Source organism: Ascaphus truei, chromosome 14, assembly GCF_040206685.1.
Source record: "Ascaphus truei isolate aAscTru1 chromosome 14, aAscTru1.hap1, whole genome shotgun sequence".
In the NCBI taxonomy this organism is placed as follows: domain Eukaryota; kingdom Metazoa; phylum Chordata; class Amphibia; order Anura; family Ascaphidae; genus Ascaphus; species Ascaphus truei.
In genome coordinates this window covers 44,222,613-44,247,884 of record NC_134496.1, presented here as the reverse complement: position 1 = coordinate 44,247,884, position 25,272 = coordinate 44,222,613, and the positions used below count along the sequence as shown (strand labels likewise).

General features: G+C 40.9%; 1 protein-coding gene across 9 annotated transcripts in view; it reads left to right on the top strand.

Moving 5' to 3' along the window:
- Window positions 1–25,130, top strand: part of ATP11B (ATPase phospholipid transporting 11B (putative)) — a 60,403-nt gene extending 35,273 nt beyond the window's left edge. The window contains exons 23-32 of one of the 9 annotated variants that reach the window (XM_075570708.1): window positions 1,311–1,370; window positions 2,346–2,473; window positions 3,369–3,507; window positions 4,624–4,647; window positions 7,192–7,257; window positions 8,219–8,322; window positions 9,084–9,249; window positions 12,291–12,376; window positions 17,939–18,072; window positions 22,459–25,130. In XM_075570708.1, coding sequence (XP_075426823.1) covers window positions 1,311–1,370; window positions 2,346–2,473; window positions 3,369–3,507; window positions 4,624–4,647; window positions 7,192–7,257; window positions 8,219–8,322; window positions 9,084–9,249; window positions 12,291–12,376; window positions 17,939–18,041 — 876 coding nt within the window. In that variant the 3' untranslated portion in view covers window positions 18,042–18,072; window positions 22,459–25,130. Of the gene's footprint in view, window positions 1–1,310; window positions 1,371–2,345; window positions 2,474–3,368; window positions 3,508–4,623; window positions 4,648–7,191; window positions 7,258–8,218; window positions 8,323–9,083; window positions 9,250–11,391; window positions 11,582–12,290; window positions 12,377–14,961; window positions 15,106–17,938; window positions 19,406–22,458 lie in introns of those variants that run through there. The other 8 variants (XM_075570709.1, XM_075570707.1, XM_075570704.1 and 5 more) reach the window with 8 other exon arrangements.
- Window positions 25,131–25,272: the final 142 nt, after the last annotated feature.

The following is a 25,272-nucleotide window of genomic DNA, read 5'->3' as shown; positions in this document are numbered from 1 at the left end:
TCACAGCTCTCCTCCACGTGAGGCTGCTCTCCTCACTTCCTCCTCCGGTTACACAGGCTGTCTCAGCGTGCCTGCACGCGAGTGTGCACGTGCCCTTAAAGGGACAGTACAAACGTCCTGTATGCCAAGAACTAACGGCTGCAATGGGGCTCAAATGTGACCAAGTGTCCCAAAAAGTCCAATACCAAGCTCAAAGTGACTGTGTCACCTGCCCTACGCGTTTCGTGGATGTTACTCCACTTCCTCAGGGGCTACCCCCTGAGGAAGTGGAGTAACATCCACGAAACGCGTAGGGCAGGTGACACAGTCACTTTGAGCTTGGTATTGGACTTTTTGGGACACTTGGTCACATTTGAGCCCCATTGCAGCCGTTAGTTCTTGGCATACAGGACGTTTGTACTGTCCCTTTAAGGGCACGTGCACACTCGCGTGCAGGCACGCTGAGACAGCCTGTGTAACCGGAGGAGGAAGTGAGGAGAGCAGCCTCACGTGGAGGAGAGCTGTGAGCCCCACAAGCAGGCCTCCAACACTGCCACTGTTCCTGTTAACCCCTGGAGGGAGAGTCAGCACGAGAGTCACGGTGCAGCAGGAATCACATCTCTGCAAAGACATCAGCAGCAGCCGGAAGACTCTTTGTTGCATTGCCTGTATTTGCCTTGCTGCTTGTAAGTAGGGCTCTGATTTTTCATATCTGGATGACCAGCGGTGTTCTCATTTGTCCAAACCATTTTATGGCATAGTTCTTTTTATTTAATAAATAGTTTTTATAGTCACTAGGAGTCTCTATGTTATATGTGCAGTGTGTGTATTAGTGTAGACCTGTTTTAACCCTACAGTGTTGCACTATGATCTGTGTCTGTTTGTGTTTTTTCCCCTATATGGCCTGTCAAGCAAGTGTGCTGATCCCCTGAGGAGTACAGGATTATCCAATGAACTTTTGGCGCCAGGTTTTTCTTTGTTTTCACAGTGGCTATAAAGTGATATATGCCCATTCACTTTATAACCACTATTATTTCTCACTATTGTGCACATATCTGCACTATATATTTACCTCACAAGAGGAGGGTTTACACTTTGGAAGTCGTGCTGTAACTTCTAATTAAGGGTGTTGAGAAACACCCTTTTACCAGCTGCACCTGTCCCAGAGTGTGATCATTTTTCATCCCTATAGTGTTATTCACTAGTATTTACTTAAGTGGTTTATGTAATAGGTTTGCTCTTTGTTCCATAATTCTCTGATACAACAGATCTGTGTTTGGTTCGTATTCTCAAACTAATAATATAATTGTGTTCCTTTTTGTCTTTTTCAGAATGTGTGTTTTATTACACCGCAATTTTTGTATCAGTTCTTTTGTTTGTTTTCACAACAGGTAAGTGCGACATCACACACGTGTTTGTTTTTTAAAGCAAACTTTTTTTCTGCACCGCAAACCAGATTAATATATATAAAGTATATCCCGTTGTCTAACACAGGGGTGCGTGTGTCGTCCCGTCCCCCCCCGACTGCCAGACTCTGTGCCAACTCTCCCCCCCCCCACCTAAACTCCGACGTCATTTGACGCTCCTTGCCATGGCGACGCGTCACGTCACATGAAAATACTCCGCGTTGCCATGGCGACGGGTCGCCGAAGACATGGTAGGAGACCATGCAGAGGCTTCACGCGATTCCCCGGCACTTAATTTAAATGCCATGGGAAAGAGCGTGGGGCTTCTGCAGCTCCCGCGCCCCAAGAAAGAAAAATCTTGTGCTCCCCATTTTGCACACCCCTGGTCTAGCACATCGGTGCTCAATGCAAGACCTCTAACCCCCCCAAGCGGTCAGGTTTATGGATACTCCTTCATCACAGGTTGCTCAATCAGAGGCTCAGTCTTCAACTGATTGAGCCACCTGTGCGGTGCTGAAGAAGGGATATCCTTAAAACCTGATCTCTTGGGGGAGGGAGGGGGATCTTAAAGACTGGCGCTGAGCAGGCTGTCCGTTCCAAACAAGGAAGTATTCATTCAGCTAGTTGAGCAGACAGTCACTTCTCTCAGGATGTAGCGGAAACTGCTGATGACATTTCTTAACTATGCAGCAACCTTTCAAACCGGAGAACTTTCCAAACCGTTCATTGAGAATTGACTGTAATTTGCTGTTCTCAAGGCAACTATCCATACGACGTCTCGCCAAGCCAGACCACTTAGTTTAATTGCTCACTGTTAATTAATGCAGCGCATACCAAGAAGTGGGATGACCAGATAAACATCTTATTGAACTCAACATTAGATTTCAAATGCTCATTTTTTCCCCTCCCAATTGTGATCTCTTTTTAATTGAAATGTTTCCTGTTTTGTATTTTTTGCAGACACTGTATGACAGTGTGTACCTGACTTTGTACAATATATGTTTCACCTCCCTACCCATTCTGATGTACAGTCTGTTTGAACAACATGTGCATCCACATGTATTACAGACCAAACCTGGTCTCTATCGGTGAGTGCGACTTGGGGGGGGCTTCAGTGTATCTACATATATCTATATATATTCAATCTATGTAAGCTATGCACTGGGTGTATATTTGGGAAAGTGTTCCCCACCACTATCGGCAAGGCAGATGTTAAGTTTGTGGGTATCATCTCCATCAGCAACAGAGTCAATGTGACATATTCTTTAGTGTGAAGCTTCAGTGCACCTGAATATAACTGTGTGTGTGTGTGTGTACACACACTGTTAATACAGGGCCACCTGTTATATTCACTGCGGTAACTGAATTAGCGGCATTTGTTGGCGAAATATGACATTAGAAAGGCAGGTAATGGCGAGTATGTTTTTTATTTTTTATTTTTTAAATATATATAAATCTCGCCGCGCGGGTGGCGAGAACCTAAATCTCGCCAGGTTTCAAAAGTGCCGTATTCAGAAAGGCGCGATCGCCATCTAGCGGCTGATCGCGCCATTAAAATGGAGAAAAATTCAACAATTAGCGCCGCCAACAAAAGTTGGCAGGAAGCTGGAGCTCGGCGGCCAGAGGGAGAAGAAAAAAAAAAAACGCGCTTTTTTTAAAACATGTTTCACCAGCGCGCATCTCGCCGGTTGAAACTCTCCATATGCAGACATGATTTTAAATGCAGTTTTAGGACCTTTCTGCATATGGAGATAAAATCACGCCAAAAAAGGTACTATTTATTAACATCTCCAATTAATTCCACCGCTGCTCTCTGCATAGGCCCCAAAAAATGAGAAGGCAGCAGTAAATGATGGCTGAGATACTCCACCCACTGTGCCGATTTGATCCTTTTAATATAGCCCAATGAAGAGTGTAAACGGGTTGCTTGATTATTTGCCGTTGGAGTGATCTTTGCATTATCTTCATTTCTAATTTCCACAGAGACATTAGTAAAAATGCCCTCCTTGGATTCCAACCATTTCTTTACTGGACACTTTTGGGCTTCGGTCACGCGTTTGTCTTCTTTTTCGGGTCATACTTTCTTATGGGTGAAGACACTTCTCTGCTAGGAAATGGCCAGGTAAGAAACCATTTGAGATCTACTCTTTCCCTTGTCTGTTTGACTTTGTATTCTCTTTGTGCATACAGGAAGCTTATTAAAAAAGCATGCCACCCTGGGTGAGAGTTCTGCTTTTTGTGTGTCTAGTGTAGAATGTAGAGACATGATATATGGTGGGGATCAGCCAGCATAAGATGCTTTCAAGTGAGAGGTAAATATTTGAGACAGAAACCAGCGTCCGTAAAGCAGGTCCCTGCAGGATAGTCTGGTGCAGGGGTGTCCAACCCCAGTGCTCAAGGGCTACCAACGGGTCAGGATTTCATGATAACCTGCTTGAGCACAGGTGACTGAGCCACTGATTTGAGCCACCTGGCTGAAGCAGGGATATCCTGAAAACCTGACCCGTTGGTAGCCCTTGAGCACTGGAGTTGGACACCCCTGGTCTAGTGTAAAGACAGAGTTCATACCCGGGACAGATTGTGTAATTTTCTGAACAAAAGTTTAATGTGGTCCCATTCCCGTATCATTTTGCATAGTGTTCTTATGTCGTATTTACATGGGGGGGGGGGGGGGGGGTTTAAAGAAAATCTGTATGATAACTACCTCTTTGCAATATTCACCTTTTTCATTTTCCAATGTTTAAATATGCACTACTTTCCACTCAATTCCACTGCCTCCGATCTGCAAGAGTGAAGATGAATAGGCAGAGATGTGAGACTTCACACCTGAACATGTGTCCTGTTGGTCTTGTAAAGCACACGCACACACATTTTTCTGTTGGTCCAGCAAAAGCTGTGGAACATGTAAATAGTCTAAGGTTCTCTGAGACCTGCTGTACAAGGCAATTAAAACTCAACAATGCAAAGATTTGTAGTGGGGGGGGGGGGGGGGGGGCGGGTCTCTGTTTCTTTGTAAGTGTACATTGAAAGGTTTATACATATCTGATAGATGTTGGGTCTTTTTAGTACTTACATTCCCTTTCTTAGCAGAAAAAAGGCTTCCCCAGTTCATTGACCGTATACAGCATTGGCTTTGTGTACGGAACGCTGGGGCTTTAGAATGTGCATCTCTGTGCTGTACTCTGATCTTTTGGCTCTGCTGTTCCTTTCCTCCTTTTCACGCTGTGCATGCCGTCAGATTTTCAAACCTAACAGGCAACTGGTAAGAGTATAATTAAAGGAAGAGGAGAAATGTTCATTTCTTCAAAAGACATCTATTGCAGAATGGTCCAAATGTCATTAACTAGCACTATTTAGATTTAGTGAAAGGGTAACATTGCGTATTGTTGTGCCAGCGGAGTTGGCACTGTAGAGACGTCCCTAATCATAAGTCTTTGGTCTTGCGTAAGGAGTTCACAAGACCCCCCCCCCCCCAACAGGTCAGGTTTTAAGGATATCCCAGCTTCAGCACATGTGACTCAATCAGTACGGGATATCCTTAAAACCTGACCTGTTGGGGGTTCTTGAGGACTGGAGTCGAGAGCCCCTGCTTACGGTGTGATTTACTTTCTGCTTTTATCCCAATTGTTTGTACTTTATTAACCTTGCATTGTTATTTTGTAAAGCGATGCGTACACTGTTGACACTATATAAATTATACATCTGTACATACATAACTGGTTTAGCCACAGGACTTTACCAGAGCGTCCGTGATGCAGCCCCCTGACAATATTAGGCTACTAAATACTCCCTGCTCTCGACCTGAAGACGTTCGGACAACCTCACATTTGGTTATTGTGCAAAAAAGTGTACAGTACGTGGAAAGATCACATTGCAAATATGGTAACAAGTGTGCCACATGTCTGAAGCATTGATACTTGTAGTGAGGAGTTTTACAACACAATAGAAAGAGTATATTTCTATCCATGACATTCAAACACACTGACTATTAACTCTGACTGGAAAGAGGAAAGCGGTGCTAAAAACTGCGAGCTATGCTGCATTGTTATTCATTTTACTCTTGGAAAGTCCTGCAATCTTCTGTGTTGTAGATACCCTTAGTCCCCAAAGAATAAAATGCGAGTTGTAAACCTTTGTGGATATCATATTAACCTTTTCAGTGCCCTAGTGACGTACCTGGTAAGGCATGGGCCCTGGCATGCCAGAGTCCCTTATAATGTACCAGATGCTTCATGGGAACTAGCTTGTGTTTTAAGGGCTCATTGGGCTGACTGCTCTGAAGGAGAGGCCAGCCCAAACCAGTCGAAAGTGGAGCCCCTTCCACTTCAGTTTCCAGCATCCAAAGCCTGGGAGCATCATGTGACTGAAGGTCTGGTACTCTGCTGCCACTAGCTCCCCCACCTTCCGGCACTGTAAAGGTTAATAAGATTGTGAGTCTTATTCGATTTCTCTTGTGGTATTTGGCTGGTTGGATTCATCCGTGGCTTTTTACTGTGTGACACAAATTCTAACCAGTGTTACTTGCACGCTCTGATAACTTTTATTAGCTCAACATGAAACACACATGGTTGTTGTTTTCAATATTTCATCCCTTACTTTGGTCTGCCTGTGTTTGAGCGATGTACATTTAATATGAGGAATCTGTTTTTAAAAGCTCACAATTTACTTTTGTTACCTGTTCAAAGACTCCTATGATGAGATTTCTGGATCCCAGAGTTTTTTCACGTCTCAAGAAAAGACTGTGATTTAAAAAGTTCCCGTACTACCATATCTACCATCATGTTTAAATAAAACATGCCACAATGTGCAAAAAGTCGAGCTATTCTGTTTGTTAATGTATAATAATATAATGTAAGTTGCAGCTATTTCTGGTAATGGCAGCAGATACAGTATTTTTAATGCACTGAATTACCTGCCCAAGATTTATTTCTGTTTATCACTATTCCATTATTTCCCTCTAACAGAAAACATCTGTGATCAATGTTCCCCACACCCTCTAACACAGGGGTGCTGGTATGTGCTTGGGGAGCCTCCCCAGTATTAGGGGGTGATCTCCTTTTATGCTGGGCACCAGTTGCAGAGAGACAGCAAACAGAGGCGGACTAATCCCCCAATAGTTTTCCCTTTCAACTACCAAGAAGTATTAGCTTTGTGTGCGTCAAAAAAAACAAACAACCCGTTTGGAGATTTCAACGCCACATAATCGGCAACATTCAGATCATGTTTGGTTACATTACTGGTGGTGAACAGGGGCTCGCTAGTTTCTAGAATGAGGTCAAGCAGGGATGCTCAACTCCAGTCCTCAAGCCCCCCTAACGGGTCCAGGTTTTCAGGATATCCCTGCTTCAGTACAGGTGGCTCAATCAGTCCCTGCTTCAGCAAAGGTGGTTCAATCAGAGGCTCAGGCGTCGATTGAGCCACCTGTGCCTAAGCTGGGAAATCCTGAAAACCTGATCTGTTGGGGGGGGGGGGGGGGGGGGGGCTTGAGGACTGGAGTTGAGCACTCCTGAGGTAAAATATTACTGCCTTTTGCCAAACTACCAATTGGTGATGTGGAGACGACCATACTAAATTGAGACGAGATGTGAGCAGCCTATGTGTCACTAGACTCGATCTATGTGCCTCTACAGTAAGCAAACTTATGAATGTCTCCTGTTTCTGCGTTCCTGATGGACATAGCACTGCGAATTTCTTTGCTGTGTTATGCACTTTGAAAGCGGGATTATAACTTTTTCTAAAATCAGCTAAAGCTTTTCCATATTCCTATACAATATATATATATTTTTTTTTCTTTTCTTCTGCCTAGATGTTTGGGAACTGGACGTTCGGCACTTTGGTGTTTACCGTTATGGTAATAACAGTTACCATGAAGGTAGGATCATTTTCACCAGGAGCTCATTTAACACCTTGTCATGCAATTTTCCATTGTCACGCTGACCCTTGTGTTTGCATGTAAGCAGGTATGTGGTTGGACTATATTGTAACAGAGAAACAATCAAATCTAACGTTTTACTTCTATTAATAACCCTCTCCCATTCCAATTATTGTCAATAATAACTCCTTTGTTAATCCTGCTGTTTTCTAAAAGAATGTCACATTCTAGTACAGGTGTGGCCAACTCGAGAGCTTCCAACAGGTCAGGTTTTCAGGATATCCCTGCTTCAGCACAGGGGGCTCAGTCTAAGACTGAATTGAGCCTCCTGTGCGAAGCAGGGACTCCTTAAAAGAATATAATACCACTTCTGCTGCTGGAGATATAACAAATACTTTATTTTAACAAGAAAAGCAAATCCGCCTAATTTATCTTTGCTTTGCTGACTCCTTTGGCAGTGAAAGAGCTTAAAGGAGCAATCAAGAGAAGGCAAAAACCCTTAATTAATTTTTTTATTTTTTTAATACAGAATTGAAGCAGGGGGTCTCCGGAACTGAAACCCGTTAATTTCAGCTTCGAGGACCTCCTCCTTCCTGAGATACTTGCCTCCGAAGTAGGTGCCGGTAGCTGCTCTGACTCAGCAAGCAGGGCTTTCAAGTTTGAAGCTCTGCGTCACATGGGCCAATAGGAAGCTGCACCGATGACATCACGGCTTCCTATTGGCCCGCAGGCCGGGAAATATCTGAAGAGCGGACATATTGTGAATTAACCGAGGAGAGCAGCTACCGGCACCTAATTTACAGGTTTCTCTGGAAGCAGGGGGTCCTCGCAGCTGAAATTAACGGGGTTCAGCTCCGGAGACCCCTTGTTTGAAGCCTATATTTAAAAAAAAAAGTAATTCGCAAAAAAAATGTGCTGTACGTCAGTGGTTTATTTATTGGTAATGTCATTTGTATTTCAGATGGCTCTAGAGACTCATTTCTGGACCTGGATCAATCACTTTGTTACCTGGGGCTCCATCGCATTCTATTTTATATTTGCTTTGTTCTACGGAGGAATCATCTGGTGAGACCAATATGTCACGCTTGTCTGCAGTGTATATTCAATTACATTGTATTAAGGATAGTTCATTAAACTAACTTGATACAACTGATATTTTAACAAAAGATCATGCAACTAGAGTATTTGACTTTATTAATTTGTTAAAGTGCAACTGCATTTAAAGCAGCAAAACGTAAAAAATCCTTTGTTTTTATTCAATAAATCAGTTCTGTAGTATTCGATAATATGGTCTGCATTTTTTAAACTCCTAATGCCATTGTTAATGGTTTTTTTTAATGTACAATCATTTAGAAAGTCATATCCACTTCCTCTTTTGAAACAGGCTCTGAAACACACCTTGTAGAGCTCTGCCCTTTGGCAATAATGTATCACAAACAGATAAGTTGCTATGTTCCAAACAGACTAGTAACAGCTGTAACAATAATGTGTTACACATAGTAATATGTGTTGCACTTAGTAATATTACATATCAGGTGCAGCATGTCACAGACTGCAGCACAACGTTAGAAGGCGGCCATTTTGTTAAGCACGCAATCAGGATTTTTACAAATTTATAACAGGAGGACCAAACGATTGCCAGCTTAGGTAAGAATGTAGAATTATACATTGTCACATGTTATTTATACAAATAAGAAGAAAATAACAACGGTGAATATAGTATTGCTGCTTTAATTAGATAGTGATAATGTAACGTTTTAATCAATAGGATCTAAACATACCATTTGTTTCAGCATATATAACAAACATATTTTTTTCTTTTTCAGGCCATTTTTGCATACACAGGACATGTACTTTGTATTTGTTCAGCTACTTTCCAGTGGTTCTGCTTGGTTTGCCATCATCATCATCATCGCGTCATGTTTAATCCTCGATGTTGTGAAGAAAGTCGCCTACAGACACCTCCAGCCTTCAAGTACAGAAAAGGCACAGGTATCGAGAACTGTTCACGGCCATCAAACAGTGTTTGCGGAAAGATTGTTCTAGCTGTGCCTTTAGTTGTGGCTTGTATAATTATTATGCTTTCGTAGTATCTGTTCACCCCAAAAATACAGGGATGCATGGACAGATCATGTTACCATTTTTGCTGCTGGAGGACAATGACAAGAGTGTCACAGCAATGTATTGCAGACAGCAAGAACTCTTTACACATCCATAACCTGATTAGTAGCACAGTTAATGAGACTCGGAGAGAGCTGGGGGTTTCTAATGGATTTGCCATATAGATCAATGCACCTGGGATGCACTTAAGTTCTCAGTGTTAACTCTAGAAATGTCTACACCAGGGGGCTCAGCTCCAGTCCTTAAGACCACTTAGCAAGTCAGGTTGTCAGGATATGCCTGCTTCAGCACAGGTGGCTCAACCAGTGGCTCAGTCCAAGACTGAGCCACCTGTGCCACAGCTGGGATATCCTGAAAACCTGACCTGTTGGGGTGTCTTGAGGACTGGAATTGAGCCCCCATGGGCTACACACACCTGCATCTTGCTACGTAACGGACGCGTGGATTTCAGCTTTGCGACACATTTTAAGTTTTGCCAAACAAACGGCAACAATAAGTTGAGTACTTTGTCTACAGTATATCAATGGGAAAATGGTTAGAACTATTAATAGCCAGATCTGTTTAAATTATATTATGCCTAAAACTGTAGTTAATTTACTTTTCTTATGAGAAGCAGCGAATGTGTTCTTTCCCCCTTACATTTGTCCTGCAGCAAAATGGTTTCACTTTATTCCGTGTATATTTCTGGTACTCGTCAAAATTGCTTAGCAATCCATTTAAATTCCCAATTTTTTTATCGGGGGCAGTTCACCCTGCTCGCCCTAACCTTCCAGAACCGTGCACACTCTCACACCCGTTACGCGTATCACTTTGACACGTGTGTGTGTGTGTGTGTGTGTGTGTGTGTGTGTGTGTGTATACGGTGCATAATATATGTACACACACACACAGTATTTTAATGTAGACATGCTCACGTGTATGTATACAGATATATCCATATATCCACCTCACATATATATCTTATATATAGATACTGTGAGCCATAACATACACACACTGTGTGTGTGTGTGTGTGTGTGTGTGTCCATGTCAGGTGGATTTGAAGCAAAAGGTGGCACGGTGTGCTCATTTGCATGTTTTTTCCCAGAATCCCTTGCTGCAGTGGAAGCACTGTATGCTAGGTGATAATGGTGAAAAGCAGGGTTGCAGACCTGTCTATGATGTGAATGTGCTCACAAGTAATATTTATATAATATATATATAGTATATAATATATTTTTTCCTCTCACACCCATATATAAATGTACTTCTGTACATGCGCGCGCATGCACATACTTCAAAAGCACACTCGCCTGCATGCTGCACATAGGTTCAGGGGGAGAGATTGCGTTTTCCTGCCCTGTGTAGGCAGGGAGCTGGCGCAGCAACCGACTATTCACCTACTCTGGCGCCCACCCACTCCCCAGTGGCTCAGTCATTGACTGTGCTGAAGCAGGGATGTCCTTTAAACCTGACCTGTTGGTGGCCTTGAGGACTGGAGTCGGCCACCCCTGCTCTAATAGCAAATAGGTGTTAGACTTCTGAAACGCAAGGTATTCCTAATACGCTTTTTGTTTTACCGCACACTGCAAAAATGCGTGTCTTGTCCCCAAGCTTAGCATAAACTAGTGGAAAAGTCTAGCAGTTTGACAATTTTTCTACTGCTAATGAGCATGAGCTCGTCTGGGCTTGTTTCCAAATTGTTAACCATTTAGACAGATGTCGAGCAAATATAATTCAAAATCATCCCTCAGAACATATGAAATAAAAACAAAAATTGTTTACTGCTGGTTGTGCCTTATATAGCCTTATAATATAGCCTTATAATACAGTATAGCCTTCTTGGCCAGAGACTCTGCGGTTCTATGAACTGTGGTATTTAATTATTTTTTTTGTACCAGGTTTTTTTTAATGCGTGTGAATGACAGGCGTGTTCTTTTAAAGCAGTGTGGGAATTTTTTTTTTTAATTTTTTTTTTTTTTTTGTCAAGTCTTCAAGCACAAATGTTATGCTTTTTTTTTTCTTTTTTTGCAGATAAAATGTGATGCATTATACGGTCACAGGTGTTAAAGACCACTAAACATATCGGTTAAAGTATATGTCAGTGATTCACGGTTAGAAAACATTTGCACTGTAGTGACATAATTACTAACTAAGCCTTTTTTGCTTTTGTCTGATTTGCTTGAGCACGTTGTGAAGTAGTGCTTTTACAAATAAAAAAAATGAAACCTTCATGGTACTGTATTATGTATTTAATTTCCAACACTAGCACTAGTTTTAGGGAATAAGATATTGCAGAGAGGCATTACACAAAGTGCATTGTGTTAGATGTGTGATGCTTTCATTCTGCCTTGAGAAGCAGCACAAGTTGCTTCTAAGTTTACACAGTTATGTTAGGCTTTGTTTCCTGCTATTTTGAGGTGCTCAAAATTATCCCATGGACTGAAAAACCTTCATCGTATTTCAGACTTGTTTTCTGACTGTTCTATGTACTTTAGCTAAAATACTACATATTGGGAATTGCAAAGTTCATCAATTTAAGCAAACTAAATATTCACATTGCAAACCCAAGGACCACACACCTGTTTGTGGAGGACAGATCGGTCCACCCCAAGTATTTGTTTCTGATAACTCTATCGCTACTAAATACAGTCACATTCAAATTAATACCAGGCAATTATTCCCTCCCCGCCCCTGGAAAACAGGTGGGGATATTATAATGTCTATTTAGTACTTTTTAAATTAGGGCGTTCTAATATGTTTAGAAAAATATAGTGTGCATGGAAAATGAGTTTACGTATGGTTTCTGTTCGGCGTTTGTTGATTTTGCATTATGAAATGTGAAGTTCCTACCCCATGTTTAATTGCCTTTGTGAAATGACTAATTCTTATTGACATGTTGTGTGTTACATACCTTTTCTGTCCACCTGTAGATGTATTCCAACAGAGTTGCTTTAAGTGACGAGTTCATCGCTCTGCAGCCTTTGTCACGAGCAAGGAATCAGCTGAGCAAAATTAGGTAGAGTAGGAGGGGTGGCTCATCCTGCAACTCTTATGCATGCTGAGGGTCAACTAACCCGCACTAAGAGCTGGGACCAGGCATGAATACGATGGTGCTAACAGCCCAAACTGCCAGCTGTTTTCTCAGCATCCTTTTTGCCATGTATTTATTTTTTTTTACCAGGGTGTATAGCCTGCAAGAGCGCATGCAGTGTATACCTCGGTTAAAGTGAGACCTAGCATGACAGTCTGTTAACAGAATACTCCTATTGTTTTATTACATTTCCTAGCATGGTTTGAATGTCTCTTGATTAGGGGCAACATGTTAAAACTGCTGTCTGTGCTTAACGCTTGCTGGATTATTCCATGCTACATAAAGCAGGATCATATGTTGTTTTTTTGTTTATTCAATTCTTTAAAAAGAAAACCTTTCCTCTCCCCCTGATTGTCTTGTCTGTGGAATTATCGGTACCGTTTTTATTTCACACTCATCTCTTTTGTTTTTGTAACTACCTAATGTAGCAAAAGGGCAATCTCCTATGGGCCAGCAACAGTGGGAATTCTCTCATTCACTAAATTGGTGTAAATTTTAAACTGCATATCAATTCAGTATTTGTAATGTGTGCTTCCTCTTAATAATTGCACTGTAGATCTTTCCAGAACATAGGTTTGACGGCTGCTTTCATGCTCCCAGAACATTTTATTTGTAAAATAAGACTATTGTTTTACACAGATGTCCACTTTTAAGACCATTTACACTTTTATTTTGTTCGTTGACACGATCATAAACCTGGCAGCTCCAAAATTAATCAATTTCCTCCCTCACATTGACGCTGCAATATTGAAAGCAACAAAGCATGTAGCATTGCGCATTTTTTCCCCCCACCTTTTTTTATTGCAGGTTTGAAGCAGGGGGTCTCCGGAGCTACACCTGCGTTGATTTCAGCTATGGGGATCCCCTGCTGGAAGCAGTGGGTCCCCAGAGCTGAAATTAACACAGTTCAGCTCCGAAGTCCCCCTGAGTCAATCCTGTAGTACACATTTTTTTGAAGAGAAATTAAAATCACTATTTTTTATTATGCTCATAGAAATAGCGTTACGTCATTAACGGTGCTGAATAGTGTTGTTAGAGACAAGATGGAGGACCCTGGGAGTCGTCATTCATGTCTTACTGCAGTCCTCTCCTTTACATTTCCAAGTGCAGTCTGCAGTTTAAACGCGATACAACCATCCAAAAAATCATACTAATTATTGGAATGATATTAATGCGTATTTTTAAAAGTGCAGGTAATTAGATTTTCCTGCCTCATAAATTGAATTGATCAACGGTATTCGGTTTGGCAAGAAGTCGCTGCAATTTCCCATATTTGCAAGTCTTTCAAGAAACTACAGTAAATTGCACTAAAGGAAGTGACACAATGTAGCCATCTGGAAATAGGGAAGCTCATGTGATACAGGTTTTCACATGCAGCATAATATATAATACCCAATACGACAAGAAGCTACCTTTCTGTCTAAAAAATGTCCCTGCACGCTTACCACGGTGCACAATTATTGGTGTATCTTGTACAAGTTTGGCTTCGAAGACTCACAAAGACAGTGCTTTCTTTGTTTTACTGACTCGTGTATCTCTGTATATTCACCAATTTTGTTGTTTACTATGTAAACAAATCTTTATACTTCTCCTCACCCATGGTGGTGTGTGTGTGTAAAATATGTATAACATTGTCCTGAATATCTAGGCCAGGGGTCAAGAGCTACCAACAGATCAGGTTTTCCAGATATGCCTGCTTCAGCACAAGTGGCTCCGTCAAAGATGAAGCCACTGATTGAGCCACCTGTGCTGAAGCAGGAATATCCTGAAAACCTGACCTGTTGGTAGATCTTGAGGACTAGAGTTGGCCACCCCTGGCCTAGACCATGCAAATGTCTATAGCAAAGAATATTAACTAGTGGTTTATAAACAGGCAGGGTTTTACAGGAAAAGCCCCACAAAACAGGCACAAAACAATTTATCAGCGTGATCACCTTCTTTAAAGGGATGCAGCCACCCCTAAAAGAAATGTTTGACTCAGTTGTATTTCTGTGAAATATAGATGCTTCTTGGTTTTGTTCAGGTCCTACAAATCTAATTCTTCCTAGATACTTAAGGAGCGAGACAATTGAGTGTAACTAATGATGGCGGTATCATTACTTTACAAATAAAGAATACAAGACAAATGGTGAGATTGACCACTGACCTGTTGACACACGGGCAGATTCATCAAGCGCCGGTACGGGTTACAACACCCAATCCAGCGTTGACATCCATTGACTTGAGTAGGGGTTAACAGCCGGTCAGGTGCGTAAACCCGTTTCGGCGCTTCATGAATCTGCCCCAAATAGTGTTTTCTCAAAATATGATATCAGCAGCAGATGCATTAAGATCGAAATACATTCAGTTGCAGCAATTTGATTTATCTATGTAATCTCTTCAAATGCAGAGAAGGGACTCTTTGCCAAGCAAATGGGTTCATGCGGACCACTTTTTAATTTCTTCAGGTTAATTAGAATATGAATAGAGCTTTCAGAGCCAGCCACCTAGTGGGGTGGTGATTTCACTAGCTGTTACTTTTCTGTCCCTAGATGGAAGAGGATAAGGGTTCAGTCCGCTCAGCATTTGACTTTGCTGAATGCGAGCCTAGAGGGGACGACTATAGGCAGTTGCTAGCTGCTTCATCCAGCCATCAGAACACTTGAACAAACTAGGTAGTACGCCTACTGTAATATAATGTGTGGTCACTTGTGGACCTGTTTGTGGAATGCACCTGGTGGCATGAATTTGTCAACTGATACAAACGTTGTGTTCCAGCCACATCATGTGAATGTAGTGAACATGATTTCAATTTTCTGCAAGTTCATTCATCGGTGAAATCTTCAGTTACCCGACATGTTGTGTTTTCATGTTCCTCGTAGGAGCGGCACAGTGGATCTAACAGTGGTTTCCTTTTGCAAGATTGTTCTCCATTTCTCTGGTTTCCAGTTAAAAAGTGCACAAGGGCCCTAAAAAATCCACCCGCTGCGCTTTCCATATAAGAATGCACAGTGCCATAGTGCTAATCAAGAAAAAGCATCTTAAAAAAAAAATGACATTTTCTGTCTACTTTGTCATCTATCCAATATTCAGTAATCCTTATTGTTTTATTCACAACGTTTCCATATGTTTTCAAATTGAACCTTGCAGCGTATGGTTTACACTTCAGCTAAAGTGCAGGTGTTATAATTATATGTCAACTTTGGAGATAGGCTTGCCAGTGCTTTCTAAGTTTTCATTGTGGCAAACAGATGGAATTATAATGCACTGAGGGCCACTGGGACACGTTTTGTTGGGCATGATCTACAGACTTGTCTTGTTAGATCATTGAAGAGGTGGCAGCAAACTTCAGTGTGATTCTAAATGTTGATCATTCTTTTTGCCAATGAGTAGGTTGAGTTTCCAAGGGTTTTTTTTCTTTTTCTCCCATGTATATCTAATTAGAAGTCAATTGTCCTAGGACCATACATTCTATACCTCTCGGTACCTTCCCCGGCACATTACCCAACGATCTGCTCTAGACCAGGGCTCTTAAACTAGTTATCCAAAGAGGCCAGATCAGAAAACATCTAGAAGTAGCAGGGATCCAAGCTTATCGCAGTGTCATTTTAGATACTTTTAAAGACTTACAAATGATTATATTTTATTTTTTTGCGAGCCTTGATAGCTTGTACAATCTATACAAATACATTACATTAGTTCAACTTACAAGTGAGCTTCAATGTGAAAAATTGTACAAGTGCCTTTTAGTTCTACCCAGCCATTAAAGGAGCAATTCATGCACTTTTTAAAATGTATTATTTATTAAAATAGGATTAGAGCAAGTGGTCCTCCCGTGCTGATCCCGATTTAATGTCCGCTCTGGGGACCCCCTGCTTTCAGAGATACAGACCTCCAAAGGGGGTGCTGGTATCTCAGCAAAGTTTTAAAGATACAGCGTCATGCGAGCCAGTCGGAAGCGCAATCTGGTGACGTCACGACTTCCTATTGGCCTGCAGGGCGGGGGAGCTTTGAAACTCCGCCATTACATTAACCCTGCTAGCGGAGCAGCTACCGGCCCCCTTACAGAGTTAAGTCCCCGCAACTGAAATAAATGGGGTTCAGCCCAGGAGACCCCCTGCTTCAATACCTTGGTTTTTTTTTTTTAATAATGTTGTACCATAATAGACATAGCAACGTCCATAATGTTTACTAGAGCAAAATAACCAATGTCTCAGTCCAGTCATTTCCATTGGTAGCTGAAAATGGTGATTATTTAGTGATTGTCCAGTGAAATCTTTAAGACGTCTCTGTAACACAAGTCATTGTGAAGGTTTCTTGTAGTGAGCATACACCATAGGAAGTTTATGTTGATGAGAAAATATGATGTCATAGTTACACTGTAGATGAGCTCACACGACTGTTCAGCAATTTCTAGGAGTGAAACCGTTCTTGTATTTGGATGAGCAGATGGCACAAAAGAAATGAACTGCTCCTACTTTGGTATTTTGTCATTGATGGGAGAGAAAAATACAATAAAATATATACAATATACACGCAGGTGTGCATCATACATCATTTATATCGGGGGGGTGGGCGACTCGGTCTTCAAGCCCCCACCCCCCTAACAGGTCAAATTTTGTGGGTATCCCTGCTTCAGCACAGGTAGTGCAGTCGAAGACTGAGCCACTCATTGAGCCACCTGTGCTGAAGCAGGGATATCCTTAAAACTTGACCTGTTGATGGCCCGTGAGGACTGGAGTTGCCCACCCCTGATTTTATATGCTTAAAACATAAACCAGGAGGCCTCCTCTTATCATATCTACACAAAGTAATCCGCCAATTACCCCGATGATACTGCTTCTTTACAGAGCAATTCAAGAGCCAAAAAAGCATAATCTTGTAAACTGTGTGTGTTATCTAATCAAATGCACACCTAATTATTTCTAGACCTTGGGGGAGGTTTAACTACAGTCCCTATGTTAATGAGCCATTTGTTTTGTTTGTATAAATGGCACAGTGGTGGTATTGATTGTTAATAACAAAGATACAGTGCTAGTCACTTGATGTTAGCTGGATATTTAGTTTTCTGTTGAGCAATGATTTAGAATTGTTGCATTAGGGTGGTCTGTACATTTTCTCGTATCTCTCGTGTGTAATTCTATTGCTCATCTCGCCATTTGCTGGCTTCTTGTAATTACAGTAGTGGTTCTTTTGTGTTGTAAAGCAATAAAATGCTATTCTTCTAATCCTTTTTCGTGCATAGAACAGCTCGTCAGTCTTGCTGCACATTTTAAACACGAACCGCAAAAAGTTGTTCCATTTTTAATTCCGAGGCTTTTTCTTTCACCCTGAGGCTGTGGGCTTTTTTCATGGTAGCTGTGTTTGATGTAAAGTTTTTGTTTTGTTTCTCTCCCCCCCCCCCCCCCCTCCTAACATGTCATTTCACTAATGTTGACCTAGCTGAATGTGTTAAAGCGTATACAATTTTAACAGCCGTTTGCTGTCCTCTTTCTATTTCCTCACCAGCTTACTGAGACAGGATCAGGTATCAACTGCTTGGACTCAATGTGCTGCTACTCAGACGGGGAGACAGCGTGCGTGCCTATTAGAAGAATGCTGGGCCGACTGATGGGACATTGCAGCCCGTCCAGGGTGAACAGGTGTGGATTCTCTCTAAATAGCCTTTGCTGCCGACGATTCTCCTATAAACTGGAAAATGATGAACCCACAGCTTTAGATGACTAGTAACCGAACGGTGGGGTTCTGCTTTCAGAGACGGGGGGGGGGGGGGGGGGATGGGGGAGTTTGAAGGAAAGCCTTTTTCTTTTGAGGTTTGATTAGAGAGATTAATATGCTGGTAGGGAAAAGAAACCAAGAAAGAGCGACATACTTTGAACCTTTTTGAAATCTCTTAATTCATTCCCAATGTGTCCTGTACATTTTCTTTTGTATATAAGGTCTTGTGTTGTACGTATCTGTTTTAATGGTATGTTGTTGGCTTTTTTGCTAGCTTTGGCTGCATAAGTCAATATTGGGGAACACAACCTCTGTGTGTCTAATCATTTCATTTCATGAACTTGTTTTAATTGGTCTGTTTTGGGCTCTGGTTCTTATACAGATATACAAAAGGTTTTTTTAAAACTTATAAACTGTTCTACTATGTAAAGACCCCCGATTAATCTTCAATCTTGCACATGACCGCAGACTTTCAAGCCGTCTTATTGCTGCAATCCTAAGTCTTTATCCATCCGTACTGATCAGGCCACTTGCTTCACAATTGAGCGTACTCCACGGCCAGTTCTACTGTTGGGTAGGTGTACATTTGTAAAAACTGCTCAGTTTTTATTACAAAAATCATCCCATTCATATTTGAATTTCTGACCTTTAAAACCTTTTGTACATCAGTTTGGTTTTTTTCTACAGTCAATATCACATTCACGGCACAAGCTCATCAATGATATATTTGGGGTTTTGTCTTAAAGAGACGCTGTGGAAAGGGGATCCTCGATCATTGCGTAGCATTTTAATGAATGTGATATTCACATGTAAAAAAATAAAAAATGAATGAATCTTTATAATGGTATCTTGTTGTTCGGGCTCTATGGTTCTGCCTTGCAGTTTAGTTCTGACTGCCTTAGCCCATTCACTGCTGAACATGCAGTTTCTACATTGCATAGCAATTACTGGCCATGCCAGCACTGAATGGTGTAAGTCAGCTTCTGTGACCCAACCCTTTTATCCTGGCATTGTTCATTCTCTTTCATGTTAATGTACCTTTGCAATGAGCAATATGCAAACTGTTCATTTTATATTTAAAACAAATGCTTCAAACGATAAAATGCATATTTTTGGGAATTTAATGTTTGTGTAGAAAAGTATCAATGAGAGCAAATATTTATACAAACATGTTATAAAAAGTGTAATTTTTTTAGACTTGATTCTTATAAGATATATCTTCATTTTCATAAATAAAGACATCCTTTACAAAATCAGCGCTGGTTTTTTTTGGCCAGGTGGAAAAGTAATTTTTGGTGTGGTTTTATTAAGCGATTTTCTGTTTTTCGCCTCTTGCTTCTCAGCTGTCCTCTGGGTGTTCTCAATAAAAAGGCTTTTTTTCTTCTTTGTGTGTGCTATGTAGTTTAAAACAGCAGTCCCTCAAAGTCACATTATTCTAAGCCGCCTCACTCATCCCATGTCGTACATTTCGGGGAACTGCGCCTTGATTTCAAATTCTATTCATTGCATTTCCCCATTGCCAAAATATTCCTGAAAGGCTGTATTTTTTAATTCGAAATTTGGGTTTGATTATGAACCAATCCGAAAGCATGTCGTGTTTAAATCTAGAGAAAACAGGAGATGAATATGTGTATAATACAGGCGGCTGTCCCCGGCCACTAATGACGGGATAGAAGAAAGTGGAGCACTTTATCCAGAAAGCACATCATGGGAAGGTGGTGACTTAGATGATCACCTCTTTATGGAGAACTGCTGTTTTAACCTAACCCTATAAATCAAAAATCAGAACATGAGACTTCCATGAATTTGTATGTTGGCCAGAGTGTGCGCTGATGTTAACTTGGGTCTATTTGCTGGCGTAATAAAAAAAAATATGACCACAAGGACATCTATTAAAATTCAAAGAATACATTGGTGTACACTCTTCCCAACGAGGGATGTATGTTTAATGGAATTGGCTACAGTTGGTTTCAACAAGACCAAACTTGGTGTTTGAACTGTAACAGATTCGTTGGTTTCTCTTGCTGTGTTGGTATAATATGGAATTTGAATTAGTTCAACCTCCGATAAATGGAGGATAAAACATTTCTAGTATCATGCTAGACAACGAAGCCGCATACTTGATTATTTTTAAATACGTATGCATCAATTTGGAACCATGGTTCAAAAGTACATATGCAAAAATGTATTTAAAAAATGGCTCCATGTTACATGCTTCAGTATGTTGGGGTTCATTAGCATCGGCTGCGTTAACTACTCCATTATTTACAGAAAAATGACAAAGTTGGCGGGTTTGGTGTTTCTTACCCCTTGGCTACTGAAATGGCTTGCAACCAGTGGCGGATTTCTCATTAGGCCAGATAGACGCGCGCCTAGGGCGGCATACAGAGGACCCGCTCACTTTCCCCACTGATTGCCGGGGGACCGCGTGGGGCCTCTGAAAAGGTCTCTTGCCTTCTCCTTCGCTCCGCCCTCCTTGTTCTGCAGCATCACTGCTTCAAATGGGGATGCATTGCCATGACAACGTGGCGTCACATGGCGATGTGTTGTCATGGAAACGCGTCATTATTTGATGTCACGGCGCTGCAGGAGGCGGGGTAACTGCCTATGGGCGGTAACATTTTAAATCCGCTACTGCTTGCAACACATTTCTTTTTACAGTCTGGGAGTTAAGACTATGTAAGATCTTTACATCAAGGTCTCGTAATGACAACATTATAATTTAAAAAATAAGCATCGTGCTGATTGTCAAGTATGATACGTTTTTATACCGAGGATATGTTTTCCTGGAAAGCATTTCTGTAGACTGTAATATGAATATGCATGATTATTGTAGCTAAGATTGTACCCTCCGCATACATTTATTTCATAGAATTATTTCACTTCTGTAAAGCCTCTGTGTGTTTGGTGGCGCCTGTCGATGGACACCGAGTGTAGTTCTGCCACAAAATGCTGCATGTTACACTTTGGGAGATCCCAAAGAATGTCCTGCCATCCAACTAACTCGGGGCTACTCAAGTTTAGACCTCCAGAACAAACAAGCCAACTTCAAGATGTTTCTGATCAACACTTAATCAATTAAGCTTGCTCTAATTATGAATAAGTTGGAGATAAATTGTAAACCTGAGCTCATGGTTGTCCTCGTGGGCCGAATTTAAGGAGTTCCAATCTATATCATCAAAGTGCAGAGCAATCAAAAAACTTTTGGTTACAAAAGTTTCAAAATTTCCTATCGCACCTCCCCACTTTGCGGCCAGATGAACATACGCTGAAGCAACAGCATTACATTAACTTGAATGGGAGTTTTTGGTGTATGTTTAATTCCCTTAGTCTTCTTTGAAACGTTATAGTGCTAGAGGCCAGAGAGAGGCAGATTAGAGACAGACGTTGTTACTAATATACAGGCTAATGCGCAGAAGGGAAGGCATTTATTGTCTGTCTTTCTTCACCTTGCACACTAGACTTAATAAATATGACCGGTTATGCGGGTCCCGTCATGAAGACCTAAACAGCACCATACCGTAAAATCTTTTCATATTTGTATCCTGTGATATGCAGGGCATGTATATATTCCCTGGGCATTACTATTTTAATGGCCCACAATAGGTATTGTCCAATTGGAGCCCTTGCAATCAAAACCAGCAGTATAAATAATCCTACATTAACTGGATTAACTTGGAATAGCGAAACATATTGTAGAAAAAACTTTTTTCTTTTTGGCTCCATGTAAAAAAAATTGTCGAGCCTTTTCTATTAATCCTTTAAGTGCTGAGGTGCAGCGTCACAGCCCCTCACCCGGCACTCCCGATCACATGGCCGCTTCTACGAAGCAGTCCTCTCCTCTTCCTGTTCGATCACGTTCACCCCTACAAAAATTAGCAATTAGATCAGAGGTGGCCAACTCCAGTCCTCAAGGGCCACCAACAGGCCAGGTATTGGGGCACAATGACTGAGCCACCTGTGCTGAATTAGGGTTATCCCCAATACCTGGCCTGTTGGTGGCCTTTGAGGACTGAAGCGGGCCACCCCTAAATTAGATTGACGGTTACTACGTCATTGGTCCTATAGAGTTCCAGACCCCACGCCATAGTAGCTACATCATTGGGCACCCAAAGAGTTAAAGTAAACAGTTGCCTCAGGGGCTCAGTGTTGAATTAGAAGCTAAATAGATTTTGGCAAGTTCATCCATGAAGTTGTAGCTGCTGTTACCATGAATCGTTCACCTTGGAGACAGACTAGAACACATTTTGATACGTACTCTATTAAAATGAGGTTTCAGTCAGCCCATTTTTCTCTCTTTGTTACTCTAGATCTTGGAGCGAAACAGAACCCTACTATACAAACGACAGGAGCATCTTGACCCTCTCTGCTATGGATTCTTCTACATGTTAGCAGGGCCCGGATGTCGGCCTAATGGTCTTGCTAGCTTTCCAGTGCCTAGCCTTTGTTAATTATAATTTATGAACATAAAATGTATTTTCCTACATTAACAGAACTTTGAATAGATTCTCAAATCAAGTGAACTTCCAAAATATTCATGGGTACCCTTTTTGTGGTAGGTTAAGTTATTTATTTAAGGAATCTAGACGTACAACTGATTACCCTCATTGTTACATCTCTTCAATGGACGTGACTTTCCTTTGGAACTCTGCAGGTTGTTGCCGTGTTATCAGTTATAATGTTGGGTGGATGCATTGAACGGAAGATTCTCTACGACTAAAAATAGCCACTATTATAGTCTGTTTGGTGTCTGGAAACGTTTCTCGTGTGTTTCAGTGATAGAAAGTGTATTTTCTTTGTAGTTATTTTAACCAAATCTATGCACAGCTGCTCATTTCTGGGACGATTTACTCACATTCCATATAAGATGTATGTATCAATTATATGCAGGAATATTTCATGTTGCTGCAGTTGTAACTTTGACAAAAACTTCTTGCGGTTTTTTTTGTTTGTTTGTTTGTTTCATTTGGTCATTTTGTCAACATCTGCAAAGCTCGTCTATTGGCCGTTGTCCCTGGGGTTAAGTGGACCATTTTCAATTGTGTGTGGGCGATCATCCCAGTGGTGTAGAAGAGATCAGCTCTACTCGAATGAACAAGACTAAAATATTTTAGGGCACAAGGAAGGCGTCTTCACAGCCTTTTCTTTAAAAAAAAAAAATTATTTTTATTTTTTTACCATTAACGTTAAAATTGTGGGTGTTCACGAAAAATACCTCTGTTGCCAGTATCAGCAATCTATTTTTTTTGTATCTGGACATACGTTCTGGTATCCATCAACCTCACCGAATCTTGCTTTTTATATCATATGGAAATAATAGCGAAGCATATCGTCTAATCGTTAAGTTAACACTGTTGAAATGATTTATGGCTGTCTGTTTTAATTCTCATTGTGTAAAATGTTTTACCGTTTCTTCATCTTGGACATGCCTTGTTATCCTTTAAAAGCAGCAGGAGTGGCTAACTGGACAGCAACCAAACTGTAATCTTCTGAAAATGTTTGTTTTTGCCCAATTTTTTCGCCATTTACATAATGTGCCACACAACACATCATCAACTTACTCTGTTCCCCAACCCCTGAATATCATAGGACATGTGATTGTGTAAGGATGCAATATATATTTTTTTATGTCCAGAATTGCCATTTAATTTTAATATATTATTTAATGTATGCTGTACATTGAAGAGAGGGTTTTAGCCCCAAAATGTTATAATACCAACATGTTTACTGTATATTTCTCCTTTAATTAAACTGTTTACAATTTAATGAAGATTCCGATCATTAGAATATTTTTTTTTTTTTTAACTGTACTTGCATTTATTCAGGCGAATAGGTTTTTAGGTGTGTATTTACATTGCTAACTGTTTAAGTTCGTTCAGATCACTGGGGAATAAAGCGAGACTGTTAAATGATATAGAAACTGTTTATTGCAGTACTGTCTTATCTTGCACTTTATCTGTTCTTCATTTGTGCCCCAGACGATAACTTGGTTGTTTTAGAAACCTAGACATATGAACAAAGCGGCTTGTCTTAAACAGTAGTGGTACCGTGTCTGACTAAACAAAATACTGAATTTATTAAACATTGAGGGGTGATACTTTAGGTTTACAATATATTTCTGCTAAAAGATGATATTTCTAAAATAAGGCTATATTTATATACATAAAGTGAAACTGTGTAAATAGGTAGTTTGTGTATATAAGTAGTGTACCCCTATATTACGATCAGACATCAACCCTTGCTTGGTAAATAGTTACTGAATGTAGAAAAGGGGAGAACTGTCTGTTTTACAAAGTATCCAATCAGCGTGCCACTTTATAGGGAGGAGTCCTTCACCCGGACTAGAAATCGTACTAATCCTGCAGCCACAAGGAAACCGGGATATAAATCAGGTCCCGAGTTTCAGGTGTGGAGAACAATAAACAAACTCCTTTTATTTGTCTGGCGCACAACGTAAACTAAAAATCATGGAAACTAAGGCAGCATATACGGCCATCAAAAGGTAAAGTCAATATGACGATCACAGCTATTATGTTTGTAAAGTGCTTTGGTGTGTTCTGCCTGGAAAGTGGTTCTCATTTGGGTCCAGGATATCGTCCTTGGTTACTGCTCTTGCCGCGGAGAAGCCGACGGCGCTGGGGAGACGCGGAGGAAGGAGATAGTGGCAAACATGACAAGCTGAATCTCAGAACGGTGGAGATTTGCCACGTTATAGTAACACTTCTTCTTTCCAGCTACTGAATGATTGTGGTTGACCATTTTGTTTGCCAACATGGTGTGTTGCAGTCAGTCATTTATTTATTTTCCTTAGTGGTCATCTTTTGTGCAAATCTTTCTAATGATCTTGGAAGCTGCGTCCTGACATGTAAGCAGTTTTTTTTTATTGCTTATAATTTTAGTAAAAACGAACGCTCAGCTGTTTTATGATGGTTGTATAAGTATTTCAGTTGTACGAGAATAAATCATTTGAATTTATATGAATTATTGAAGGATGTATTTACCGCTAAAGATTTTTTTTTCTTTTTACACAATGGTTAAAAGATTAAAGTACTTTTTAGAACTCCTGTAGCAAGCACTTCAGTCCAGCACAACGGGCGGCAGGCACCCTACAAGGAATGGAGTAG